The 26,515-nt window shown below is 61.6% G+C and overlaps 1 protein-coding gene across 1 annotated transcript in view; it reads left to right on the forward strand.

Moving 5' to 3' along the window:
• PFAS (phosphoribosylformylglycinamidine synthase) overlaps positions 1-26,515 on the forward strand; it is a 109,550-nt gene that overhangs the window by 55,240 nt on the left and 27,795 nt on the right. Inside the window, 9 exon segments of the mRNA XM_068998689.1 lie at positions 2,274-2,387; positions 4,829-4,960; positions 7,408-7,638; positions 9,230-9,410; positions 10,577-10,660; positions 12,632-12,787; positions 15,595-15,720; positions 17,430-17,575; positions 23,174-23,384. Of these exon segments, the coding sequence (XP_068854790.1) occupies positions 2,274-2,387; positions 4,829-4,960; positions 7,408-7,638; positions 9,230-9,410; positions 10,577-10,660; positions 12,632-12,787; positions 15,595-15,720; positions 17,430-17,575; positions 23,174-23,384 (1,381 nt within the window).

Below are 26,515 nucleotides of genomic sequence, written 5' to 3' on the forward strand. Positions count from 1 at the left end.
GGTTGGGGACATCAGGGCCAGTGGGGGGGGGTTGGGGACATTGGGGGACATTGGGGATTTTGGGGACAGCGGGGGCTTGGGGACATTGGGGGACATTGGGGGACATTGGGGATTTTGGGGGGGTTGGGGACACTGGGAGGCATTGGGGACCCTGGGGGACATTGAGGGGTGTTGGGGACAATGGGGGATTGGGGGACTGGGGGGGTTGGGGACACTGGGGACACTGGAGGGCATTGGGGACATCGGGGATTTTGGGGACACTGGGGGACATTGAGGGGTGTTGGGGACATTGGGGGCATTGGGGGGGGTTGGGGACACTGGGGGGGACTGGGGACACTGGGGGGGATTGGGGACACTGGGGGTGTTGGGGACATTGGGGGACATCGAGGGATGTTGGGGACACTGGGGGGACTGGGGACATTGGGGATTTTGGGGGGCTTGGGGACATTGGGGACATTGGGGGATTGGGGATTTTGGGGACACTGGGGGGGGTCGGGGACATCGGGGCCAGTGGGGGTCGTTGGGGACATTGAGGATTTGGGGGGGGGGGGGGCTTGGGGACATTGGGGGACATTGAGGGGGGTTGGGGACGTTGGGGATTTTGGGGATTTTGGGGGGGTTGGGGACACTGGGGGACATTGGGGATTTTGGGGACACTGGGGGACATTGGGGATTTTGGGGACACTGAGGGGGGTTGGGGACATTGGGGCCATCGGGGATTTCGGGGCCATCGGGGATTTCGGGGGGATTGGGGACATTGGGGGACATCGGGGATTTTGGGGCCATCGGCGATTTCGGGGGCACTGGGGACATTGGGGGACATCGGGGATTTTGGGGGGGTTGGGATTTTGGGGGGGTTGGGGACATGGGGGACAGTGGGGGGGATTGGGGACATCGGGAATTTGGGGGGATTTGGGGACACGGGGGGGATTTGGGGACACTGGGGGGTCCCTTGGGTGACATTTGGGTCCCTCTGGGGTCCCCTTGGGTCATTTTTGGGGTCATTTTGGGGGGTTCTTTTTTTGGGGTGGGCCTGGGGGTCGTTTTGGGGCTCCCGGGCATCATTTTGGGGTCATTTTTAGGGGTGGTTTTGGGGTTTCTGTGTTTTATTTTGGGGGGGTCCTGGGGGTCATTTTTGGGGTGGTTTTGGGGGGGGTTTTGGGGTCGTTTTTGGGGTTTCTGTGTTTTATTTTGGGGGGTCCTGGGGGTCATTTTTGGGGTCATTTTTGGGGTCATTTTTGGGGGTGGTTTTGGTGTCATTTTTGGGGTTTCTGTGTTTTATTTTGGGGGGGTCCTGGGGGTCATTTTTGGGGTCATTTTTGGGGTCATTTCTGGGGGTGGTTTTGGGGTTTCTGTGTTTTATTTTGGGAGGGTCCTGGGGGTCATTTTTGGGGGTGGTTTTGGGGTCATTTTTGGGGTTTCTGTGTTTTATTTTGGGGGGGTCCTGGGGGTCATTTTTGGGGTAATTTTTGGGGTCTCTGGGGGTTTTTTGGGGGGTCCTGGGGGGGCCATTCTCGGGGGGGTTCTTGTGGTCAGTTTTGGGGGGAGGTTTTGGGGTCTCCTGGGGGTCATTTTTGGGGTCTCTTTGGGGTAATTTTGGGGGTTTGGGGCTCATTTTATGGGGTGGTTTTTGGGGTTCTGGGGGTCGTTTTTGTGGTCATTTTGGGGGTTTCTGGGCTTTGATTTGGGATCATTTTTTGGGGTGGTTTTGGGGGTCATTTTGGGGTGTCCCAGGGATCATATTTTGGTGTGGTTTTTGGGGATGGGTTTTGGGGTTCTGAGGGTCAATTTTGGGTTCTCCTTATGGGGGTAATTTTGGGGTTATTTTTGGCGTGGTTTTGGGGGTAATTTTGGGGTTCTGGGCATCATTTTTGGGGTCATTTTGGGGGTTCTGGGGACTGTTTTGGGGGTCATTTTTGGGGGTCATTTTTGGGGTGTGTTTGGGCTTCTGCGCATCGATTTGGGGGGGGCTCTGGGGGCTCATTTTTTGGGGTAATTTTGGGTGTTCTGGGGGTTCATTTTTGGGGATCGCTTTTGGGATTGTTTGGGGGGTTCTGGGTCTCATTTTTTGGGTCCTGGGGGTGTTTTGGGGCTGATTCTGGGGGTCATTTTTGTGGCTGGTTCTGGGGGTGTTTCTGGGGGTTTTTTTTGGGGTGTTTTGGGGTTGATTTTTGGGGGTGGTTTTTGCGATTGTTTTTGGGCTCCTGAGGGTGTTTTTGGGGGGGATTTTGGGGGTTTTTGAGGCTGATTTTGGGGTGTCCCCTCCCCCCCAGATTGTGCTGGTCGATGACCTGGCGGCGCCGGTGCCCGAGGGGGGGTCCCACGAAGGGCTCCCCACCCCCGTCAACCTCGAGCTCGAGTGGGTGCTGGGAAAGATGCCCCAAAAGGTGAGCGGGGACCCCAAAAAGGGCCCCAAAACTTGGGGGGATGACCCCAAAAAGGGACCCCAAAACTGGGGGGGATGACCCCAAAAAGGGACCCCGAAATAGGGGGCAGCACCCCAAAAAGGGACCCCAAAATTGGGGGGGGATGACCCCAAAAAGGGATCCCAAAATAGGGGGCAGCACCCCAAAAAGGGACCCCAAAATTGGGGGGGGATGACCCCAAAAAATGAACCTGAAATGGGGCCCCAAGAGGTGACTGGGGACCCCAAAAAAGGCCCCAAAACGGGGGGATGACCCCAAAAAGGGACCCCAAAACTGGGTGGAACAACCCCAAAAAGGGACCCCAAAATTGGGAGGGGGGAGACCCCAAAAAGGGACCCCAAAATTGGGGGGGGATGACCCCAAAAAGGGACCCCAAAATTGGGGGGGAATGACCCCCAAAAGGGACCCCAAAATTGGGGGGGGAATGACCCCAAAAAGGGAACCTGAAACGGGGCCCCAGAAGGTGAGTGGGGACCCCAAAAAGGGACCCCAAAATTGGGAGTGACAACCTCAAAAAGGGACTCCAAAATTGGGAGGGACGACCCCAAAAAGGGACCCCAGAACTAGGGGGGAATGACCCCAAAAAGGGAACCTGAAACAGGGCCCCAAAAGGTGAGTGGGGACCCCATAAAAGGCCCCAAAAGTGGGGGAGCAGCACCCCAAAAAGGGACCCCAAAATTGGGAGGGATAACCCCAAAAAGGGCCCCAAAACTGGGGGGGATGACCCCAAAAAGGGAACCTGAAATGGGCCCCTCAAAAGGTGAGCGGGGACCCCAAAATGGACCCCAGAATGAGTGGATGGAACCCCAGAAAGGGATCCCAAAATTGGGGGAAACAACCCTAAAAAGGGATCCCAAAATTGGGCCCCAAAAGGTGAACAGGGGCCCCAAAAAGAGATCCCAAAATTGGGGGGAACAACCCCAAAAAGGGATCCCAAAAAATGAGGGGATGGAACCCCAAAAAGAGATCCCAAAATTGGGGGGAACAACCCCAAAAAGGGACCCCAAAAAATGATCCCAAAATTGGGGGAACAACCCCAAAAAGGGATCCCAAAATTGGGCCCCAAAAGGTGAACAGGGGCCCCAAAAAGAGATCCCAAAATTGGGGGGAACAACCCCCAAAAGGGACCCCAAAAAGAAATCCCAAAAAGAAATCCCAAAAGATGAGGGACAACCCCAAAAAGAGATCCCAAAATTGGGGGGGGAAAGCCCCAAGAAAGGATCCCAAAACTGGGGGGGATGACCCCAAAAAGGGGATCCCAAAAAAAGACCCCTAAACAGGAGGGGGGACCCCAAAAAAGGACCTGAAAAGGGAAGAGGGGTCCCCAAAACGGACCCCAAAATTGGGGGGAGGACAACCCCAAAAAGGGATCCCAAAAATGGGAGGGAGGACCCCAAAAAGTGGCCCCCAAAAAAGGGGAGGGGTCCCTAAAAGCGACCCTAAAAAGGGAGGGGGGGGGACGCTGAAAAGGGGTCCCAAAAATGGATCCCAAAAAAAGGAAGGGGGACCCCAAAAAAGGGACCCCAAAAGGAGGGGGGAACCCAAAATGGGGGGGGGGACCCAGTTAAAGGACCCCCAAAATTTTTCCACCCTCCCCCCAAATTTTGGGTCCCCCCCCCACTTCAACCCCTTTAATTCCAAATCCCCAAATTTTTGGATCCCCTGAATTTTGGGACCCCCAAATTTTTTGGGGATCCCCCCCAAATTTTGCCCCCCCACGAAATCCCCCCCCTTTTTTTCCCCCTTATTTGAACCCCCTTTAATTTTCATCCCCAAATTTTTGACACCCCCCCCCAAATTTTGGGACCCCCAAATTTTTGGGGACCCCCCAAATTGAACCCTCCCCCCCCAAATTTTTGGGACCCCTCCCCAAATTGAGCCCCCCCTCCCAAATTTGGGCTCCCCCCCCCATTTAAGACCCCTTCAATTTGAACCCCCCAAATTTGGATCTCCCCGAATTTTGGCAAACCAGATTTTTTGGGGAGACCCCCCCCAAATTTGAGACCCCCCCCCCCCAAACTCTGGGACCCCTCCCCAAATTTTGACCCCCCCCCAAATTTTGGGCTCCACCCAGAGTTCCCCCCCCCCCATTTCAACCCCTTTAACTTCAAATCCCCAAATTTTTGGACTCCCTGAATTTTGGGACCCCAAATTTTTTGACGCCCCCCAAATTTGAGACCCCCCCAAATTCTGGGACCCCTCCCCAAATTCTGGACCCCCCCCACCCCAAATTTAGGCCCCTCCCCCAAGTCTCCCCTCCCCCCCCCCCCCATTTGTGCCCCCTTTAATCCCCAAATTTCAACCCCAGCCCGAATTCTGGGACCCCAAATTTTTTGGGGGGAGGACCCCAAATGTGACCTTTTCCCCCCCAAATTTGGGGGTCCCCCCCTGCCCCCCCCCAGGAGTTCCAGCTGTCGCTGTCGCCCCTCCCCCGGCGCCCCCTGAGCCTCCCCCCGGCGCTCTCGGTCCGGGAGGCCCTCGAGAGGGTCCTGAGGCTGCCGGCCGTGGCCAGCAAGAGGTACCTGACCAACAAGGTGAGGCCACCTGAGGGCCACCTGGGCCACCTGAGGGCCACCTGTGTCACCTCAGTGTCACCTCAGTGTCACCTCAGTGTCACCTGTGTCACCTGTGTCACCCGTGTGCCACCTGTGTGTGTTAAATGTGACCCCTGTGTGACCCCGTGTGACCCCTGTGTGACCCCAAACCCCCCGGCCGTGGCCAGCAAGAGGTACCTGACCAACAAGGTGAGGCCACCTGAGGGCCACCTGGGCCACCTGAGGGCCACCTGTGTCACCTGTGTGTCACGTGTCACCTGTGTCACCTGTGTCACCTGTGTCACCTGTGTGTCACGTGTCACCTGTGTCACCTGTGTCACCTGTGTCACCTGTGTGTCACCCCTGTGTCACCCCTGTGTCACCTGTGTTATCTGTCATCTGAGTGTCACCTGTGTGTCACCTGTGTGTCACGTGTCACCTGTCACCTGTGTCACCTGTGTCACCTCAGTGTCACCTGAGTGTCACCTCAGTGTCACCTGTGTCACCTGAGTGTCACCTGTGTCATCTGGGTCACCTGAGTGTCACCTGAGTGTCACCTCAGTGTCACCTGTGTCACCTGAGTGTCACCTGTGTCACCTGTGTCACCTCAGTGTCACCTGGGTCACCCCTGTGTCACCTGTGTCACCTCAATGTCACCTTTGTGACCTGTGCCACCTGTCACCTCAGTGTCACCTGAGTGCCACCTGAGTGTCACCTGTGTCACCTCTGTGCCACCCCTGTGTCACCCCTGTGTCACCCCTGTCACCTGTGTCACCTGTGTCCCCCCGTGTCACCTGTGTCACCTCAGCCACCTGAGTGCCACCTGAGTGTCACCTGTGCCACCTGTGCCACCCCTGTGCCACCTTGGCGTCACCCCTGTGTCATTTCTGTGCCATTTGTGCTCGCCTGTGTCACCCGCGTGTCACCCGTGTCACCTGAGTGCCACCCGTGTCTCACCCGTGTCTCACCCGTGTCACCTGAGTGCCACCCGTGTCACCCACATCTCACCTGTCACCTGAGTGCCACCCGTGTCTCACCCGTGTCTCACCCGTGTCTCACCCGTGTCACCTGAGTGCCACCTGTGTCACCCATGTCTCACCCGTGTCACCTGTCACCCGTGTCACCCGTGTCTCACCTGAGTGTCACCTGAGTGCCACCCGTGTCACCTGAGTGACCCCGTTGATGCCTGTGCCACCCCGGTGCCACCCTTGTGCCACCCCTGTGCCAGTCCCCACTGTCCCCTTTTCTGTCCCCATGTGTCCCCCATGTCCCCAACCCCCGCTGTCCCCAACGTCCCCAACACCCCCAACCCCCCTCTGTCCCTCTGTCCCCTGTCTGTCCCCAATGTCCCTCTGTCCCTCTGTCCCCAGGTGGACCACTCAGTGACCGGGCTGGTGGCCCAGCAGCAGTGCCTGGGGCCCCTGGCCACTGTCCCCGATGTCCCCAATGTCCCTCTGTCCCTCTGTCCCCTGTCTGTCCCCAATGTCCCTCTGTCCCCTGTCTGTCCCCAATGTCCCTCTGTCCCTCTGTCCCCAGGTGGACCACTCAGTGACGGGGCTGGTGGCCCAGCAGCAGTGCCTGGGGCCCCTGGCCACTGTCCCCAATGTCCCCAATGTCCCTCTGTCCCTCTGTCCCCTCTGTCCCTCTGTCCCTCTGTCCCTCTGTCCCTCTGTCCCCTGTCTGTCCCCAATGTCCCTCTGTCCCCAATGTCCCTCTGTCCCTCTGTCCCCTCTGTCCCTCTGTCCCTCTGTCCCCTCTGTCCCCTGTCTGTCCCCAATGTCCCTCTGTCCCCTGTCTGTCCCCAGGTGGACCACTCGGTGACGGGGCTGGTGGCCCAGCAGCAGTGCCTGGGGCCCCTGGCCACTGTCCCCGATGTCCCCAATGTCCCTCTGTCCCTCTGTCCCCTGTCTGTCCCCAATGTCCCTCTGTCCCTCTGTCCCCAGGTGGACCGCTCGGTGACGGGGCTGGTGGCCCAGCAGCAGTGCGTGGGCCCCTGGCCACTGTCCCCGATGTCCCCAATGTCCCTCTGTCCCTGTGTCCCCTGTCTGTCCCCAATGTCCCTCTGTCCCTCTGTCCCCTGTCTGTCCCCAATGTCCCTCTGTCCCTGTGTCCCTGTGTCCCTCTGTCCCCTGTCTGTCCCCAATGTCCCTCTGTCCCTCTGTCCCTCTGTCCCCTGTCTGTCCCCAATGTCCCTCTGTCTGTCTGTCCCCAGGTGGACCGCTCGGTGACGGGGCTGGTGGCCCAGCAGCAGTGCCTGGGGCCCCTGGCCACTGTCCCCGATGTCCCTCTGTCCCCTCTGTCCCCTCTGTCCCTCTGTCCCTGTGTCCCTGTGTCCCTCTGTCCCCTGTCTGTCCCCAATGTCCCTCTGTCCCTCTGTCCCCTGTCTGTCCCCAATGTCCCTCTGTCCCCTGTCTGTCCCCAATGTCCCTCTGTCCGTCTGTCCCCAGGTGGACCGCTCGGTGACGGGGCTGGTGGCCCAGCAGCAGTGCGTGGGCCCCCTGCACACGCCGCTGGCCGACGTGGCCGTGGTGGCCCTGTCGCACTTCGGGGACACCGGCGCGGCCACGGCCATCGGCGAGCAGCCGCTCAAGGGGCTGCTGGAGCCGGCGGCCGGAGCGCGGCTGGCGCTGACCGAGGCCATCACCAACCTGGTGTTCGCCAGGGTGACCCATCTGAAGGTGAGCTGGGGGCACTGGGGACACTGGGGGGACTGGGGGTGCTGGGGGGACTGGGGGGACTGGGGGTGCTGGGGGTGCTGGGGGTGCTGGGGATACTGGGGGGACTGGGGATACTGGGGATACTGGGGGCACTGGGGGGACTGGGGATACTGGGGATACTGGGGGTGCTGGGGGTGCTGGGGATACTGGGGATACTGGAGGGACTGGGGATACTGGGGATACTGGGGGTGCTGGGGGTGCTGGGGATACTGGGGATACTGGGGGGACTGGGGGTGCTGGGGGTGCTGGGGGTGCTGGGGATACTGGGGGGACTGGGGATACTGGGAGCACTGGGGATACTGGGGGGACTGGGGATACTGGGGGGACTGGGGGGACTGGGGATACTGGAGACATTGGGGATACTGGGGATACTGGGGATACTGGGGGCACTGGGGATGCTGGGGATACTGGGGATATTGGGGATATTGGGGATACTGGGGATACTGGGGATACTGGAGATACTGGGGGGACTGGGAATACTGGGGATACTGGGGATACTGGGGATACTGGGGGGACTGGGGACACTGGGGGCACTGGGGGGACTGGGGATACTGGGGATACTGGGGGGACTGGGGGCACTGGGGGCACTGGGGGCACTGGGGATACTGGGGATACTGGGGATGCTGGGGACATCGGGGATGTTGGGGGTTGGGGACGTTGGGGGCTCCGGGGGTGGCAGCAGCGGGCGGTGCCGGGCTGTGCCGGGCTGTGCCGGGCTGTGCCGGGCGGTGCCGGGCGGTGCCGGGCGGTGCCAGGCGGTGCCAGGCGGTGCCGGGCTGTGCCGGGCTGTGCCGGGCGGTGCCGGGCGGTGCCGGGCGGTGCCGGGCGGTGCCGGGCTGTGCCGGGCGGTGCCGGGCGGTGCCGGGCGGTGCCAGGCGGTGCCAGGCGGTGCCGGGCGGTGCCGGGCTGTGCCGGGCTGTGCCGGGCGGTGCCGGGCTGTGCCGGGCTGTGCCGGGCGGTGCCGGGCGGTGCCGGGCTGTGCCGCTGAGCCGCCCCTTCCCCTCGCCTGTGTCCCCTTCGATTGGGGCACCTCCGCGTCCCCCTCTGTGTCCCCTGGCCCCACTGTCCCCAAAATCCCCTCTGTCCCTCTGTCCTTCTGTCCTTCTGTCCCTCTGTCCCTCTGTCCCCTCTGTCCCTCTGTCCTCTGTCCCCTCTGTCCCCTGTCTGTCCCTCTGTCCCCTGTCTGTCCCTCTGTCCCCTCTGTCCCTCTGTCCCCGTCTGTCCCCTCTGTCTCTCTGTCCCTCTGTCCCTCTGTCCCTCTGTCCCCTGTCTGTCCCTCTGTCCCCTCTGTCCCTCTGTCCCCGTCTGTCCCCTCTGTCTCTCTGTCCCTCTGTCCCTCTGTCCCTCTGTCCCCTGTCTGTCCCTCTGTCCCCGTCTGTCCCCTCTGTCCCTCTGTCCCTCTGTCCCTCTGTCCCCCTGTCTGTCCCCTGTCTGTCCCTCTGTCCCCGTCTGTCCCTCTGTCCCTCTGTCCCTCTGTCCCTCTGTCCCCCTGTCTGTCCCCTGTCTGTCCCCTGTCTGTCCGTCTGTTCCTCTGTCCCCTGTCCGTCCCCAGGACGTGAAGTGCTCGGGGAATTGGATGTGGGGCGCCAAGACGGGCGCGGAGGGCGGGGCGCTGGTGGCCGCCTGTGAGGCGCTGGTGGCCGCCATGCACCGCCTGGGGGTGGCCATCGACGGCGGCAAGGACTCGCTGAGCATGGCGGCCCGAGTGGGGAAGGACACCGTGATGGCCCCTGGTGACACCGTCGGGGACACCGGGGGGACTGGGGACACTGGGGGGGGACTGGGGGGATTGGGGACATTGGGGATTGGGGACATCAGGGACACTGGGGGGACTGGGGACACTGGGGGGGGACTGGGGGGATTGGGGACATTGGGGATTGGGGACATCAGGGACACTGGGGGGACTGGGGCCACTGGGGGGGGACTGGGGCCACTGGGGGGGACTGGGGGGGTTGGGGGGATTGGGGACATTGGGGACATTGGGGACATCAGGGACATTGGGGACACTGGAGGGATTGGGGACACTGGGGACACTGGGGGGATTGGGGGCATTGGGGACATTGGGGATTGGGGACATCAGGGATATTGGGGGGACTGGGGACACGTTGGTGACACCCAGGGGATGTTGGGGACACTGGGGACACATTGGGGACGCTGGGGACACCCAGGGGATGTTGGGGACACCCTGGGAACGCCCAAGGGACACCCAGGGGACATTGGGGACACCCAGGGGATGTTGGGGACGTTGGTGACACCCAGAGGATGTTGGGGACACCCAGGGGACATTGGGGACGTTGGTGACACCCAGGGGACTTTGGGGACACACTGGGGACATGTTGGGGACACCCAGGGGACACTGGGAACACCCAGGGGATGTTGGGGACACTGGGGGGACACCCAGGGGATGTTGGGGACACCCTGGGGACACCCAGGGGACACCCAGGGGACATTGGGGACCCCCAGGGGACATTGGGGACACTGGGGACACCCAGGGGACCCCCAGGGGACGCTGGGGACACGTTGGTGACACCAGGGACATGTTGGGGGTGTTGGGGACACCCAGGGGACACCCAGGGGACATTGGGGATGTTGGGGACACTCAGGGGATGTTGGGGGCACTGGGGGGACACCCAGGGGACACTGGGAACACCCAGGGGACATCGGTGACCCCCAGGGGACATTGGGGACCCCCAGGGGATGTTGGGGACACGTTGGTGACCCCCAGGGGACACTGGGGACACTGGGGACACGCTGGGGACACTGGGGACACTCAGGGGATGTTGGGGGCACCCTGGGGACACCCAGGGGACACCCAGGGGACATTGGGGACCCCCAGGGGACATTGGGGACCCCCAGGGGACGCGGGGACACGTTGGTGACACGGGCGCTGGCCCCGCAGGCGCCCTGGTGATCTCGGCCTACGCCGTGTGCCCCGACGTCACCGCCACCGTCACCCCCGACCTCAAGTGTCCCAACGACCGCGGTGAGGGGCGGGGACGGCGGGGGGGACATGGGGACACCCTGGGGACACCCTGGGACACCTTGGGACACCCTGGGGACACCCTGGGGACACCCTGAGGACACCCTGGGGGGACATGGGGACACCCTGGGGACACCTTGGGGACACCCTGGGGACACCCTGGGACACCCTGGGGACACCTTGGGACACCCTGGGGGGACATGGGGACACCCTGGGGACACCCTGGGGACACCCTGGGGGGGCTGGGGACACCTTGGGACACCCTGGGGACACCCTGGGGACATTTGGGGACACCCTGGGGACACCCTGGGGACATTTGGGGACCTTTTTGGGAGTGATTTCTTCTCCCACCTGGTTTCGGGGCCATTTTTGGGATATTTGGGTCACTTTGGCATATTTGGGGTCACTTTGGGACGTTTTGGGACATTTTGATGCCACTTTTGGGATTCCAGGTGGGATTTGGTGTCCCTGGGTGTGTCCGGGGCCACTTTTGGCTCAATTTTGGGCCATTTTGGAACCTTTTTTGTCCCACTTTTTCCTGGGTGTTTTTGGGGCCGTTTCTGGGATATTTGGGGTCGCTTTGGGACATTTTGGGACATTTTGGTGCTGATTTTGGGGACCTGGGTGGGATTTGGTGTCCCCAGGTGTGTCCGGGGCCACTTTTGGCTCCATTTTGGGTCATTTTGGGCCTTTTTTGTCCCAGTTTTCCCCAGGGTTTTTTTGGGCCATTTTTGGGGTCACTTTGGGACATTTTGGGACATTTCGGTGCCAATTTTGGGGTCCTGGGTGGGATTTGGTGTCCCCAGGTGTGTCCGGGGCCACTTTTGGCTCCATTTTGGCTCCATTTTGGGCCTTTTTTGTCCCAGTTTTCCCCAGGGTTTTTTTGGGCCATTTTTGGGGTCACTTTGGGACATTTTGGGACATTTCGGTGCCAATTTTGGTGTCCTGAGTGGGATTTGGTGTCCCCGGGTGTGTCCGGGGCCAATTTTGGCTCCATTTTGGGTCATTTTGGGCCTTTTTTGTAACAATTTTTCCCAGGCGTTTTTGGGGCCATTTTTGGGATATTTGGGGTCACTTTGGGATGTTTTGGGACATTTTGGGCTAATTTTGGGGTCCCGAGTGGGATTTGGTGTCCCCAGGTGTGTCTGGGGCCACTTTTGGCTCCATTTTGGGTCATTTTTGGCCCTTTTTTGTAACAATTTCTCCCAGGTGTTTTTGGGGCCGTTTTTGGGATTTTTGGGGTCACTTTGGGACATTTTGGGATATTTTGGTGCCGATTTTGGTGTCCTGGGTGGGATTTGGTGTCCCCGGGTGTGTCTGGGGCCACTTTTGGCTCCATTTTGGCTCCATTTTGGGCCCTTTTTGTCCCAGTTTTTCCCAGGTGTTTTTGGGGCCATTTTGGAGACTTTTGGGGTCACTTTGGGACATTTTGATGCCAATTTTGGGGTCCTGAGTGGGATTTGGTGTCCCCGGGTGTGTCCGGGGCCAATTTTGGCTCCATTTTGGCTCCATTTTGGGCCCTTTTTGTCCCAGTTTTTCATGGGTGTTTTTGGGGCCATTTTCGGGATATTTGGGGTCACTGTGGGGTGTTTTGGGACATTTTGGGCCAATTTTGGGGTCCTGGGTGGGATTTGGTGTCCCCGGGTGTGTCTGGGGCCAATTTTGGCTCCATTTTGGGTCATTTTGGGCCTTTTTTGTAACAATTTTTCCCAGGTGTTTTTGGGGCCATTTTCGGGATATTTGGGGTCACTGTGGGGTGTTTTGGGACATTTTGGTGCCGATTTTGGGGTCCTGGGTGGGATTTGGTGTCCCCGGGTGTGTCTGGGGCCACTTTTGGCTCCATTTTGGCTCCATTTTGTGCCATTTTGGTCCCTTTTTTGTCCCGATTTTGTCCCGAGCTGTTCTGGGGCCGTTTTTGGGTGGATTTGGGCCGTTTTTGGGGCGATTTGGGCGCTGATTTTTGGGGTTCGGCAGGGGCCCTGCTGTGGGTGCAGCTGAACCCGGGCCAGCACCGCCTGGGGGGCTCGGCCCTGGCCCAGGTGTTTGCCCAGGTGGGCGACGCCTGCCCCGACCTGGACGAGCCGCGGAGCCTCGAGAGCGCCTTCAACGTCACCCAGGAGCTGCTCAAAGGTTTGGGGCCAAAACCGGCGGTTTTGGGGTTTTGGGTGGAGTCTGGGTGAATTTTTGGGGTGGATTTGCGGGGATTCGGGTGAGTCTGAGGGGATTTTAGGGGGTTTGGGTGGGGTTTGGGAGGATTTGGGGGGAGTTTAGGGGGATTCGGGGGAGTTTCGATGGAAGTTGAGGGGTTTTGGGGGGAGGTTGGGGGGGGATATTTGGGATTTTTGGGATTTTGGGTGGATTTGAGGGGGATTTGGGGGCGATTTGGGAGGATTTGAGGGGATTTGGGGGAGATTTTGTGGGATTTTAAGGGGCCGGAATTGGGGGATTTGGGGAGGATTTGAGGAGATTTGGGGCAGTTTGGAGGATTTGGGGAGGATTCGAGGAGATTTGGGGGATTTGGGGAGGATTTGAGGAGATTTGGGGCAGTTTGGGGGATTTGGGGAGGATTTGGGGCAGTTTGGGGGATTTGGGGAGGATTTGGGGAGATTTGGGGCAGTTTGGGGGATTTGGGGAGGATTTGGGGCAGTTTGGGGGATTTGGGGAGGATTTGGGGAGATTTGGGGCAGTTTGGGGGATTTGGGGAGGATTTGGGGAGATTTGGGGCAGTTTGGGGGATTTGGGGAGGATTTGGGGCAGTTTGGGGGATTTGGGGAGGATTTGAGGAGATTTGGGGCAGTTTGGGGGATTTGGGGAGGTTGGGGGGAATTTCGGGGGCATTTCGGATGGAATTTGGGGGTTTTGGGGGGGATTTGAGGGACTTTCGGGGGGGGTTGAAGGGGATAATTTGGGATTTGCGGGAAACGCTCTCCGGGAGGGAATTTTGGGGTCCAGGTGTGAAGAATTTGGGGCTGCAGGTGGGAAATTTTGGGATCCCCTCGGCTCAGATTTTGGGATTTCCCAACCTGGGGAGGGGTTTGGGGCTCCCCTGAGATGACCCTGAGTGACCCCGGTGACATTTGGTGACCCCGAGGTGACCCCGGGTGACATTTGGTGGCACCGAGGTGGCCCCAGGTGACATTTGGTGACCCTGAGGTGACATTTGGTGGCACTGAGGTGGCCCTGGGTGACATTTGGTGACCCCAGGTGACATTTGGTGACCCTGAGGTGGCCCCGGGTGACATTTGGTGACATTTGGTGACATTTGGTGACCCCAGGTGACCCCAGGTGACATTTGGTGACCCTGGGTGACATTTGGTGACCCCAGGTGGCCCCAGGTGACATTTGGTGACCCTGAGGTGACCCCAGGTGACATTTGGTGACCCCGGGTGACATTTGGTGACCCCAGGTGGCCCCAGGTGACATTTGGTGACACCGAGGTGACCCCGGGTGACATTTGGTGACCCTGAGGTGGCATTTGGTGACATTTGGTGACCCCGAGGTGGCCCCAGGTGACCCCAGGTGACATTTGGTGACCCCAGGTGGCCCCAGGTGACATTTGGTGACCCCGAGGTGACATTTGGTGACCCTGGGTGACATTTGGTGACCCCAGGTGGCCCCAGGTGACATTTGGTGACCCTGGGTGACGTTTGGTGACACCGAGGTGGCCCCGGGTGACATTTGGTGACCCTGGGTGACATTTGGTGGCACTGAGGTGGCCCCGGGTGACATTTGGTGACCCCGAGGTGACCCCGGGTGACATTTGGTGACCCTGGGTGACATTTGGTGACCCTGAGGTGACCCCGAGGTGACCCCGGGTGACATTTGGTGACCCTGAGGTGACCCCAGGTGACATTTGGTGACCCTGGGTGACATTTGGTGACCCCGAGGTGGCCCCGGGTGACATTTGGTGACATTTGGTGACCCCACGTGACCCCACGTGACCCCACGTGACCCCACGTGACATTTGGTGACCCTGGGTGACGTTTGGTGACCCCGAGGTGGCCCCGGGTGACATTTGGTGACCCTGAGGTGACCCCGGGTGACATTTGGTGACATTTGGTGACCCCGAGGTGGCCCCAGGTGACCCCAGGTGACATTTGGTGACCCTGGGTGACGTTTGGTGACCCTGAGGTGACCCCAGGTGACATTTGGTGACCCTGGGTGACATTTGGTGACCCCGAGGTGACATTTGGTGACCCCAAGGTGACCCCAGGTGATATTTGGTGACCCTGGGTGACATTTGGTGACCCTGAGATGGCCCCAGGTGACATTTGGTGACCCCGAGGTGGCCCCAGGTGACCCCGGGTGACATTTGGTGACCCTGGGTGACATTTGGTGACCCTGAGGTGACCCCAGGTGACCCAAGGTGACATTTGGTGACCCTGGGTGACATTTGGTGACCTTGAGGTGGCCCTGGGTGACATTTGGTGACCCCGAGGTGAGCCCAGGTGACCCAAGGTGACATTTGGTGACCCTGAGGTGACATTTGGTGACACCGAGGTGGCCCCAGGTGACATTTGGTGACACCGAGGTGACCCCAGGTGACCCAAGGTGACATTTGGTGACCCTGAGGTGACATTTGGTGACACCGAGGTGACCCCAGGTGACATTTGGTGACACCGAGGTGATCCCAGGTGACATTTGGTGACCCCGGGTGACGTTTGGTGGCACCGAGGTGGCCCCGGGTGACATTTGGTGACCCCGAGGTGACCCCGAGGTGACCCCAGGTGACCCTGAGGTGCCAACTGGGTGTCCCCAGAGCGTGTCCTGACCGCCGGCCACGACATCGGTGACGGGGGCTTCCTGGGCTGTCCCACCCTGGGTGACCCCGGGGTGACCCCGAGTGACGTTTGGTGGCACCGAGGTGGCCCCGGGTGACATTTGGTGACCCTGAGGTGACATTTGGTGACCCTGAGGTGCCACCTGGGTGTCCCCAGAGCGTGTCCTGACCGCCGGCCACGACATCAGCGACGGGGGCTTCCTGGGCTGCCTCCTGGAGATGGCCTTCGCCGGCAACTGTGGTGTCACCGTCGATGTCCCCGCGCCGCCGCCCGGCGTCACCCGTGAGTGACCGCGGCGGCGCCCACGCGTGTGCCCGGGGGGTCCCCAGTGTCCCCAGTGTCCCCCCAGCCCCCCCGATGTCCCCAATGGCCCCTGAGTGTCCCCAATGTCCCCGATGTCCCCTTGATGTCCCCAGTGTCCCCCCAGCCCCCCCGATGTCCCCAGTGTCCCCTCGCTGGCCCTGCTGTCCCCATGTCCCCGATGTCCCCAATGTCCCCATGTCCCCGATGTCCCCTCACTGTCCCCCTGTCCCCAATGTCCCCAGTGCTGTCCCTGCTGTCCCCAATGTCCTCACTGTCCCCAATGTCCCCGATGTCCCCGATGTCCCCGATGTCCCCTCACTGTCCCCTCACTGTCCCCAATGTCCCCGATGTCCCCGATGTCCCCAGCGCTGTCCCTACTGTCCCCACTGTCCCCGATGTCCCCTCCCTGTCCCCGATGTCCCCAGCGCTGTCCCTGCTGTCCCCACACTGTCCCCTCACTGTCCCCTCACTGTCCCCGATGTCCCCAGCGCTGTCCCCGCTGTCCCCTCACTGTCCCCAATGTCCCCGATGTCCCCGATGTCCCCAATGTCCCCTCACTGTCCCCTCACTGTCCCCTCCCTGTCCCCGATGTCCCCAGCGCTGTCCCTGCTGTCCCCTCCCTGTCCCCTCCCTGTCCCCTCCCTGTCCCCTCACTGTCCCTACTGTCCCCTCACTGTCCCCTCACTGTCCCCGATGTCCCCAGCGCTGTCCCTGCTGTCCCCTCCCTGTCCCCTCCCTGTCCCCTCCCTGTCCCCTCACTGTCCCTACTGTCCCCTCACTGTCCCCTCACTGTCCCCGATGTCCCCAGCGCTGTCCCTGCTGTCCCCTCACTGTCCCCTCACTGTCCCTGATGTCCCCTCACTGTCCCCGATGTCCCCTCACTGTCCCCTCACTGTCCCCGATGTCCCCAGCGCTGTCCCCGATGTCCCCTCACTGTCCCCGATGTCCCCGATGTCCCCAGCGCTGTCCCCGATGTCCCCTCACTGTCCCCTCACTGTCCCCTCACTGTCCCCGATGTCCCCAGCGCTGTCCCCGATGTCCCCTCACTGTCCCCTCACTGTCCCCTCACTGTCCCCGATGTCCCCAGCGCTGTCCCTGCTGTCCCCTCACTGTCCCCAATGTCCCCAGCGCTGTCCCTGCTGTCCCCTCCCTGTCCCCTCACTGTCCCCTCACTGTCCCCTCCCTGTCCCCTCACTGTCCCCGATGTCCCCGATGTCCCCTCACTGTCCCCTCCCTGTCCCCGATGTCCCCAGCGCTGTCCCTGCTGTCCCCTCACTGTCCCCGATGTCCCCGATGTCCCCTCCCTGTCCCCGATGTCCCCAGCGCTGTCCCTGCTGTCCCCTCCCTGTCCCCGATGTCCCCTCCCTGTCCCCTCACTGTCCCCGATGTCCCCAGCGCTGTCCCCGATGTCCCCTCACTGTCCCCGATGTCCCCTCACTGTCCCCTCCCTGTCCCCTCACTGTCCCCTCCCTGTCCCCTCCCTGTCCCCTCCCTGTCCCCTCACTGTCCCCTCACTGTCCCCGCTGTCCCCTCCCTGTCCCCTCACTGTCCCCTCCCTGTCCCCGATGTCCCCAGCGCTGTCCCCTCACTGTCCCCGATGTCCCCAATGTCCCCTCCCTGTCCCCGATGTCCCCAGCGCTGTCTCTGCTGTCCCCTCACTGTCCCCTCCCTGTCCCCGATGTCCCCAGCGCTGTCTCTGCTGTTTGCCGAGGAGCCGGGGCTGCTGCTGGAGGTGCCGGCCGTGGCCGCTGTCCCCGTGTGCCGCCGCTACCAGGACGCCGGTGTCACCTGTGTCCCCATCGGCCACAGCGGCCCCTACGGGCCCCGCGCCACGGTGAGGGGACAGCGGGGGGGACAGGGGGACAGCGGGGGGACAGGGGGACAGCGGGAGGGACACGGGGGAGGGGCACAGGGGGAGGGGCGGTGGCTTTGTGGCGTCCGTGTCCCCCTTGTCCCTCCTGTCCCCGTGTCCTTCAGTGTCCCCTCACGCCACTGTGTCCCTCAGTGTCCCCTCAGTGTCCCCTCAGTGTCCCCATGTCCTCCTGTCCCTCAGTGTCCCCTCAGTGTCCCCTCAGTGTCCCCATGTCCTCCTGTCCCTCAGTGTCCCCTCAGTGTCCCCTCAGTGTCCCTCAGTGTCCCCTCAGTGTCCCCTGTCCCCATGTCCTCCTGTCCCTCCTTGTCCCCTCAGTGTCCCCTCAGTGTCCCCTCAGTGTCCCCTGTCCCCATGTCCTCCTGTCCCTCAGTGTCCCCTCAGTGTCCCCTGTCCCTCAGTGTCCCTCAGTGTCCCCTCACGCCACTGTGTCCCTCAGTGTCCCCTCTCTGTCCCCTGTCCCCATGTCCTCCTGTCCCTCAGTGTCCCACAGTGTCCCCATGTCTCTCCTTGTCCCCTCAGTGTCCCCTCAGTGTCCCCTCATGTCGCTGTGTCCCCCAGTGTCCCCATGTCCCCCCGTCCCTCATTGTTCCTTCAGTGCCCCCTCATGTCCCTCCTTGTCCCCTGTCCCCCCTTGTCCCCTCAGTGTCCCCTCAGTGTCCCCTCAGTGTCCCCTCAGTGTCCCCTCATGTCCCTGTGTTCTCCTGTCCTTGTGTCCCCTCAGTGTCCCCATGTCCTCCTGTCCCTCAGTGTCCCTCAGTGTCCCCTCAGTGTCCCTCAGTGTCCCCTGTCCCCATGTCCTCCTTGTCCCCTCAGTGTCCCCATGTCCTCCTGTCCCTCAGTGTCCCTCAGTGTCCCCTCAGTGCCCCCTCATGTCCCTCCTTGTCCCCTGTCCCTCAGTGTCCCCTCAGTGTCCCCATGTCTCTCCTTGTCCCCTCAGTGTCCCCTCAGTGTCCCCTCAGTGTCCCCTCATGTCGCTGTGTCCCTCAGTGTCCCCCATGTCCCTCCTTGTCCCCTGTCCTTCAGTGTCCCCTCCTGTCCCCTGTCCCCATGTCCTCCTGTCCCTTAGTGTCCCTTCAGTGTCCCCTCAGTGTCCCCATGTCCCTCCTTGTCCCCTGTCCCTCAGTGTCCCCTCAGTGTCATCTGTCCCCATGTCCTCCTATCCCTCCTTGTCCCCTCAGTGTCCCCTCAGTGTCCCCTCAGTGTCCCTCAGTGTCCCCTCTCTGTCCCCTGTCCCCACGTCCTCCTGTCCCTCAGTGTCCCTTCAGTGTCCCCTCAGTGTCCCTCAGTGTCCCCTGTCCCTCAGTGTCCCCTCAGTGTCCCCTCAATGTCCCCTCAGTGTCCCTCATTGTCCCTCAGTGTCCCCTCAGTGTCCCCTCAGTGTCCCCTCAATGTCCCTCAGTGTCCCCTGTCCCTCAGTGTCCCCTCAGTGTCCCCATGTCTCTCCTTGTCCCCTCAGTGTCCCCCTGTCCCTTTGTCCTTCTCTGTCCCCTTGTCCCCGTGTCCCTCAGTGTCCCCACGTGTCCCCGTGTCCTCCTGTGCCTCGTCCCTGTGTCCCTCCCTGTCCTTCTGTCCCCTTGTCCCTGTGTCCCTCACTGTCCCCTGTCCTCACATCCCCTGTGTCCCTCCTTGTCCCATTTCTGTCCCTTGTCCCTCAGTGTCCCTCTGTCCCATCCTTGTGTCCCTCAGTGTCCCCCTGTCCCTCTCTGTCCCCCTGTCCCTCATTGTCCCCCTGTCCTTGTGTCCCTCAGTGTCCTCCTGTCCCTCATTGTCCCCTTTCTGTCCCCCTGTCCCTCAGTGTCCCTCAGTGTCCCTCTGTCCCTCTCTGTCCCCTGTCCCTTTCTGTCCCCCTGTCCCTCTCTGTGCCCGTGTCCCTCTCTGTCCCCCTGTCCCTCATTGTCCCCTTTCTGTCCCCCTGTCCCTCAGTGTCCCCTTTCTGTCCCCATGTCCCCCGTCCCTCTCTGTCCCCCTGTCCCTGTCTGTCCCTCAGTGTCCCCTCTGTCCCCCTGTCCCTCAGTGTCCCCTGTCCCTGGCTGTCCGTGTGTCCCCATGTCCCTGTCCCTGTGTCACTGTCCCTGACTGTTCTCCTGTACCGGTGTCACTGTCGGTGTCCCCGATGTCCCCGAGTGTCCTCAATGTCCCTGAGTGTCCCTGAGTGTCCCCAATGCCCCTGAGTGCCCCTGAATGTCCCTGAGTGTCCTCAATGCCCCGGAGTGTCCCTGAGTGTCCCCAGTGTCCCTGAGTGTCCTCAATGCCCCTGAGTGCCCCTGAGTGTCCCAATGCCCCCTGAGTGTCCCTGAGTGTCCCCAATGCCCCTGAGTGTCCCTGAGTGTCCTCAATGCCCCTGAGTGTCCTCGAGTGTCCCTGAGTGTCCCCAGTGTCCCTGAGTGTCCCCTGAGTGTCCTCAATGCCCCTGAGTGTCCCTGAGTGTCCCCAATGCCCCTGAGTGTCCCTGAGTGTCCTCAATGCCCCTGAGTGTCCTCGAGTGTCCCTGAGTGTCCCCAGTGTCCCTGAGTGTCCCCTGAGTGTCCTCAATGCCCCTGAGTGTCCCTGAGTGTCCCAATGCCCCCTGAGTGTCCCTGAGTGTCCCCAGTGTCCCTGAGTGTCCCTGAGTGTCCTCAATGTCCCTGAGTGTCCCCGAGTGTCCCTGAGTGTCCCCAGTGTCCCCGAGTGTCCCTGAGTGTCCCCTGAGTGTCCCCTGAGTGTCCCTGAGTGTCCCAATGCCCCCTGAGTGTCCCTGAGTGTCCCTGAGTGTCCCCAGTGTCCCTGAGTGTCCTCAATGTCCCTGAGTGTCCCTGAGTGTCCCAATGCCCCCTGAGTGTCCCTGAGTGTCCCTGAGTGTCCCTGAGTGTCTTCAATGTCCCCTGAGTGTCCTCTGAGTGTCCCCTGAGTGTCCTCTGAGTGTCCCCGATGTCCCCTGAGTGTCCCTGAGTGTCCCCAATGTCCCCTGAGTGTCCCTGAGTGTCCCTGAGTGTCCCCAATGTCCCCTCAATGTCCCCTGAGTGTCCCTGAGTGTCCCCAATGCCCCTCAGTGTCCCCAATGTCCCTGAGTGTCCCTGAATGTCCCCAATGCCCCCAAGTGTCCCCAGTGCCCCTGAGAGTCCCCTGAGTGTCCCCAATGTCCCCTGAGTGTCCCCAATGCCCCTGAGTGTCCCTGAGTGTCCCTGAGTGTCCCCAACACCCCCTGAGTGTCCCCAGTGTCCCCAATGCCCCTGAGTGTCCCTGAGTGTCCCCAATGTCCCCTGAGTGTCCTCAATGTCCCCTGAGTGTCCCTGAGTGTCCCCAATGCCCCTGAGTGCCCCTGAGTGTCCCTGAGTGTCCCCAGTGTCCCTGAGTGTCCTCAATGCCCCTGAGTGCCCCTGAGTGTCCCAATGCCCCCTGAGTGTCCCTGAGTGTCCCCAGTGTCCCTGAGTGTCCCTGAGTGTCCTCAATGTCCCTGAGTGTCCCCGAGTGTCCCTGAGTGTCCCCAGTGTCCCCGAGTGTCCCTGAGTGTCCCTGAGTGTCCCCAATGCCCCTGAGTGTCCCTGAGTGTCCTCAATGCCCCTGAGTGTCCTCGAGTGTCCCTGAGTGTCCCCAGTGTCCCTGAGTGTCCCCTGAGTGTCCTCAATGCCCCTGAGTGTCCCTGAGTGTCCCAATGCCCCCTGAGTGTCCCTGAGTGTCCCCAGTGTCCCTGAGTGTCCCTGAGTGTCCTCAATGTCCCTGAGTGTCCCCGAGTGTCCCTGAGTGTCCCCAGTGTCCCCGAGTGTCCCTGAGTGTCCCCTGAGTGTCCCCTGAGTGTCCCAATGCCCCCTGAGTGTCCCTGAGTGTCCCTGAGTGTCCCCAGTGTCCCTGAGTGTCCTCAATGTCCCTGAGTGTCCCTGAGTGTCCCAATGCCCCCTGAGTGTCCCTGAGTGTCCCTGAGTGTCCCTGAGTGTCCTCAATGTCCCCTGAGTGTCCTCTGAGTGTCCCCTGAGTGTCCTCTGAGTGTCCCCGATGTCCCCTGAGTGTCCCTGAGTGTCCCCAATGTCCCCTGAGTGTCCCTGAGTGTCCCTGAGTGTCCCCAATGTCCCCTCAATGTCCCCTGAGTGTCCCTGAGTGTCCCCAATGCCCCTCAGTGTCCCCAATGTCCCTGAGTGTCCCTGAATGTCCCCAATGCCCCCAAGTGTCCCCAGTGCCCCTGAGAGTCCCCTGAGTGTCCCCAATGTCCCCTGAGTGTCCCCAATGTCCCCTGAGTGTCCCTGAGTGTCCCCAATGCCCCTGAGTGTCCCTGAGTGTCCCTGAGTGTCCCCAACACCCCTTGAGTGTCCCCAGTGTCCCCAATGCCCCTGAGTGTCCCTGAGTGTCCCCAATGTCCCCTGAGTGTCCTCAATGTCCCCTGAGTGTCCCTGAGTGTCCCCAATGCCCCTCAGTGTCCCCAATGTCCCTGAGTGTCCCTGAATGTCCCCAATGCCCCCAAGTGTCCCCAGTGCCCCTGAGAGTCCCCTGAGTGTCCCCAATGTCCCCTGAGTGTCCCTGAGTGTCCCTGAGTGTCCCCAACACCCCCTGAGTGTCCCCAGTGTCCCCAATGCCCCTGAGTGTCCCTGAGTGTCCCCAATGTCCCCTGAGTGTCCTCAATGTCCCCTGAGTGTCCCTGAGTGTCCCAATGTCCCCTGAGTGTCCCTGAGTGTCCTCAATGTCCCTGAGTGTCCCTGAGTGTTCCTGAGTGTCCCCAGTGTCCCCAGTGTCCCCAATGTCCCCTGAGTGTCCCTGAGTGTCCCTGAGTGTCCCTGAGTGTCCTCAATGTCCCCTGAGTGTCCCTGAGTGTCCCTGAGTGTCCCTGAGTGTCCCCAATGCCCTGAGTGTCCCCAATGCCCTGAGTGTCCCTGAGTGTCCTCAATGTCCCTGAGTGTCCCTGAGTGTTCCTGAGTGTCCCCAGTGTCCCCAGTGTCCCCAGTGTCCCCAATGTCCCCTGAGTGTCCCTGAGTGTCCCTGAGTGTCCCTGAGTGTCCTCAATGTCCCCTGAGTGTCCCCAATGCCCTGAGTGTCCCTGAGTGTCCCTGAGTGTCCTCAATGTCCCCTGAGTGTCCCCTGAGTGTCCCCTGAGTGTCCCCTGAGTGTCCCCGATGTCCCCTGAGTGTCCCTGAGTGTCCCCTGAGTGTCCCCAATGTCTCCTCAATGTCCCCTGAGTCCCCTCAATGTCCCCTGAGTGTTCCTGAGGGTCCCTGAGTGTCCCCAATGTCCCCTGAGTGTCCCTGAGTGTCCCTGAGTGTCGATGAGTGTCCCCGATGTCTCCTCAATGTCCCCTGAGTGTCCCCAATGTCCCTGAGTGTCCCTGAGTGTCCCCGATGTCTCCTCAATGTCCCCTGAGTGTCCCTGATGTCCCCTGAGTGTCCCTGAGTGTCCCTGAGTGTCCCCAATGTCCCTGAGTGTCCCTGAGTGTCCCTGAGTGTCCCTGAGTGTCCCAATGCCCCCTGAGTGTCCCTGAGTGTCGATGAGTGTCCCCGATGTCCCCTGAGTGTCCCCTGAGTGTCCCTGAGTGTCCCCAACCCCCCAATGCCACCATTCCAATGTCCCCAGTGTCCCCAAACCCCGCTGTGCCCGCAGGTGACGGTGTCGGTGGGTGGCACCGAGGCGGTGGCGGCGCCCGTGGGGGACCTGCGGGACATTTGGGAGCAGACGAGTTTCCGGCTGGAGCGGCTGCAGGCGGCCCCGGCCTGCGTGGAGCAGGAGGAGCAGGACCTGGGCTCGCGCTGGGGCCCGGCCTACAAAGTGACCTTTGACCCCGACTACGTGGCACCCATGGTCCAGCACATGGGTGAGGGACACGGGGGAACTGGGGGCACTGGGGGGATTGGGGATACTGGGGGCACTGGGGACACTGGGGACACTGGGGGGATTGGGGAGACTGGGGATACTGGGGATACTGGGGGGACTGGGGGCACTGGGGGACACTGGGGATACTGGGGATACTGGGGATACTGGGGGGACTGGGGACACTGGGGATACTGGGGATACTGGGGACACTGGGGGGATTGGGGACATTGGGGGGTTTGGGGACGTTGGGGACACACTGGGGACCATCCTCCAAAGTGACCTTTGACCCCGACTACGTGGCACCCATGGTCCAGCACATGGGTGAGGGACACGGGGGGCATTGGGGGGATTGGGGGGATTGGGGGCACTGGGGGGACTGGGGGCACTGGGGGGATTGGGGTGATTGGGGATAAGGGGGGACTGGGGACACTGGGGGCACTGGGGGGACTGGGGATACTGGGGGCACTGGGGATACTGGGGGGACTGGGGGCACTGGAGGGATTGGGGACACTGGGGGGACTGGGGGGATTGGGGGCACTGGGGGACACTGGGGGCACTGGGGGGATTGGGGGGATTGGGGTGATTGGGGACGGGGGGCACTGGGGGGACTGGGGGGACGGGGGGCACTGGGGGCACTGGGGGGACTGGGGGGACGGGGGGCACTGGGGGCACTGGGGGCACTGGGGGCACAGGGGGGACTGGGGGCACTGGGGGGACTGGGGGCACTGGGGGGATTGGGGTGATTTGGGATAAGGGGGGACTGGGGACACTGGGGGCACTGGGGGCACAGGGGGGACTGGGGGCACTGGGGACACTGGGGGCACTGGGGGGACTGGGGGCACTGGGGGGATTGGGGTGATTTGGGATAAGGGGGGACTGGGGACACTGGGGGCACTGGGGACACAGGGGATACTGGGGGGATTGGGGGGACTGGGGCGACTGGGGGGACTGGGGGGACTGGGGACATTGGGGACATTGGGGATACTGGGGGCACTGGGGACACTGGGGACATTGGGGACATTGGGGATACTGGGGATACTGGGGACACTGGGGGGATTGGGGTGATTGGGGATAAGGGGGGACTGGGGGCACTGGGGGCACTGGGGGGACATTGGGGACTGGGGGATTGGGGGCATTGGGGACACTGGGGACACTGGGGGCACTGGGGGCACTGGGGGGACATTGGGGACACTGGGGACACTGGGGACACTGGGGATACTGGGGGGATTGGGGGGACTGGGGAGACTGGGGGGATTGGGGACTGAGGGGACATTGAGGGATTGGGGACACTGGGGACACTGGGGACATCAGGGACATTGGGGACACGGGGGATACTGGGGACACTGGGGATACTGGGGATACTGGGGGGACTGGGGAAACTGGGGGGACTGGGGGCATTGGGGACACTGGGGATACTGGGGGGACTGGGGGAACTGGGGGGACTGGGGAGACACTGGGGTACTGGGGAGACACTGGGGCATTGGGGGATACTGGGGGGACTGGGGGGACATTGGGGACTGGGGACACTGAGGGCATTGGGGATACTGGGGGGACTGGGGACACTGGGGAGACACTGGGGACACTGGGCGGACATTGAGGGGTTGGGGGGCACTGGGGACACGGGACACTGGGGATGCTGGGGGGATTGGGACATTGGGGGGATTGGGGGCACTGGGGATACTGGGAACACTGGGGATACTGGGGGCACTGGGGGGACTGGGGGCACTGGGGGGATTGGGGGGATTGGGGTGATTGGGGACGGGGGGCACTGGGGGCACTGGGGGCACTGGGGGGATTGGGGTGATTGGGGACGGGGGGCACTGGGGGCACTGGGGGCACTGGGGGGACTGGGGACACTGGAGGGATTGGGGTGATTGGGGATAAGGGGGGACTGGGGACACTGGGGACACTGGGGATACTGGGGGGATTGGGGGGACTGGGGAGACTGGGGGGATTGGGGACTGAGGGGACATTGAGGGATTGGGGACACTGGGGACACTGGGGGGATTGGGGACACTGGGGATACTGGGGGGACTGGGGACACTGGGGGGACTGGGGATACTGGGGACATCAGGGACATTGGGGACACTGGGGACACGGGGGATACTGGGGGGACTGGGGGAACTGGGGGGACTGGGGAGACACCGGGGCATTGGGGGATTCTGGGGGGACTGGGGGGACATTGGGGACTGGGGACACTGAGGGCATTGGGGATACTGGGGGGACTGGGGACACTGGGGAGACACTGGGGACACTGGGCGGACATTGAGGGATTGGGGGGCACTGGGGACACGGGACACTGGGGATACTGGGGGGATTGGGGACGTTGGGGGGATTGGGGGCACTGGGGATACTGGGAACACTGGGGATACTGGGGACACTGGGGGGACTGGGGATGTTGAGGGATTGGGGGCACTGGGGACACTGGGGGGACTGGGAACACTGGGGGGACTGGGAACACTGGGGATACTGGGGGCATTGGGGACATTGGGGACCTTGGGGATGTTGAGGGACTGGGGACACTGGGGACACTGGGGGGACTGGGGATACTGGGGACACTGGGGATACTGGGGATACTGGGGACACTGGGGGCTTTGGGGCCATCAGGGATGTTGGGATTTATGGGATTTTTTGGGGTCTTTTGGGGGTTTTGGGGTTTTTTATGGTGTTTTGGGGGGGGTTGGGGGTTTTGGAGGCACCGGTGATGCTTTTGGGGTCCCCCAGCGCTGCTGGGGGGGGTTGGGTGGGGTCTGTGGGGTTTCTATGGGATTTTTTGGGGGGTTTTGGAGGGGTTTTGGGGGATTTTTAGGGTTTTTTTTTTGTTGTTCTTTGAGGCTTTTTTAAAAATTTTGGGGTGGTTTTGGGGGTTTTTGGGGTTCCTGGTGATGATTTTGGGGTCCCCAGAGCGGCTGGGGGGGATTTGGGTGGGTGTTTCGGGGCTTTTTGTGGGGATTTCTGTGGGATTTGGGGGAGTTTGATGGGGTTTCTCTGGGATTTTTTTTGGGGTGTTTTGGGTTTTTTTGGGGATTTTGGGGCAGATTTTGGGGGGCCCGATGACGATTTTGGGGTCCCCCAGAGCTGCCGGGGGGGGTTGGGTGGGCTCTGGGAGGGGTCTGGGGGGGGGTTGGTGGG

The sequence above is a fragment of the Aphelocoma coerulescens genome, unplaced genomic scaffold, assembly GCF_041296385.1.
Source record: "Aphelocoma coerulescens isolate FSJ_1873_10779 unplaced genomic scaffold, UR_Acoe_1.0 HiC_scaffold_146, whole genome shotgun sequence".
NCBI classification, from domain to species: Eukaryota; Metazoa; Chordata; class Aves; order Passeriformes; family Corvidae; genus Aphelocoma; species Aphelocoma coerulescens.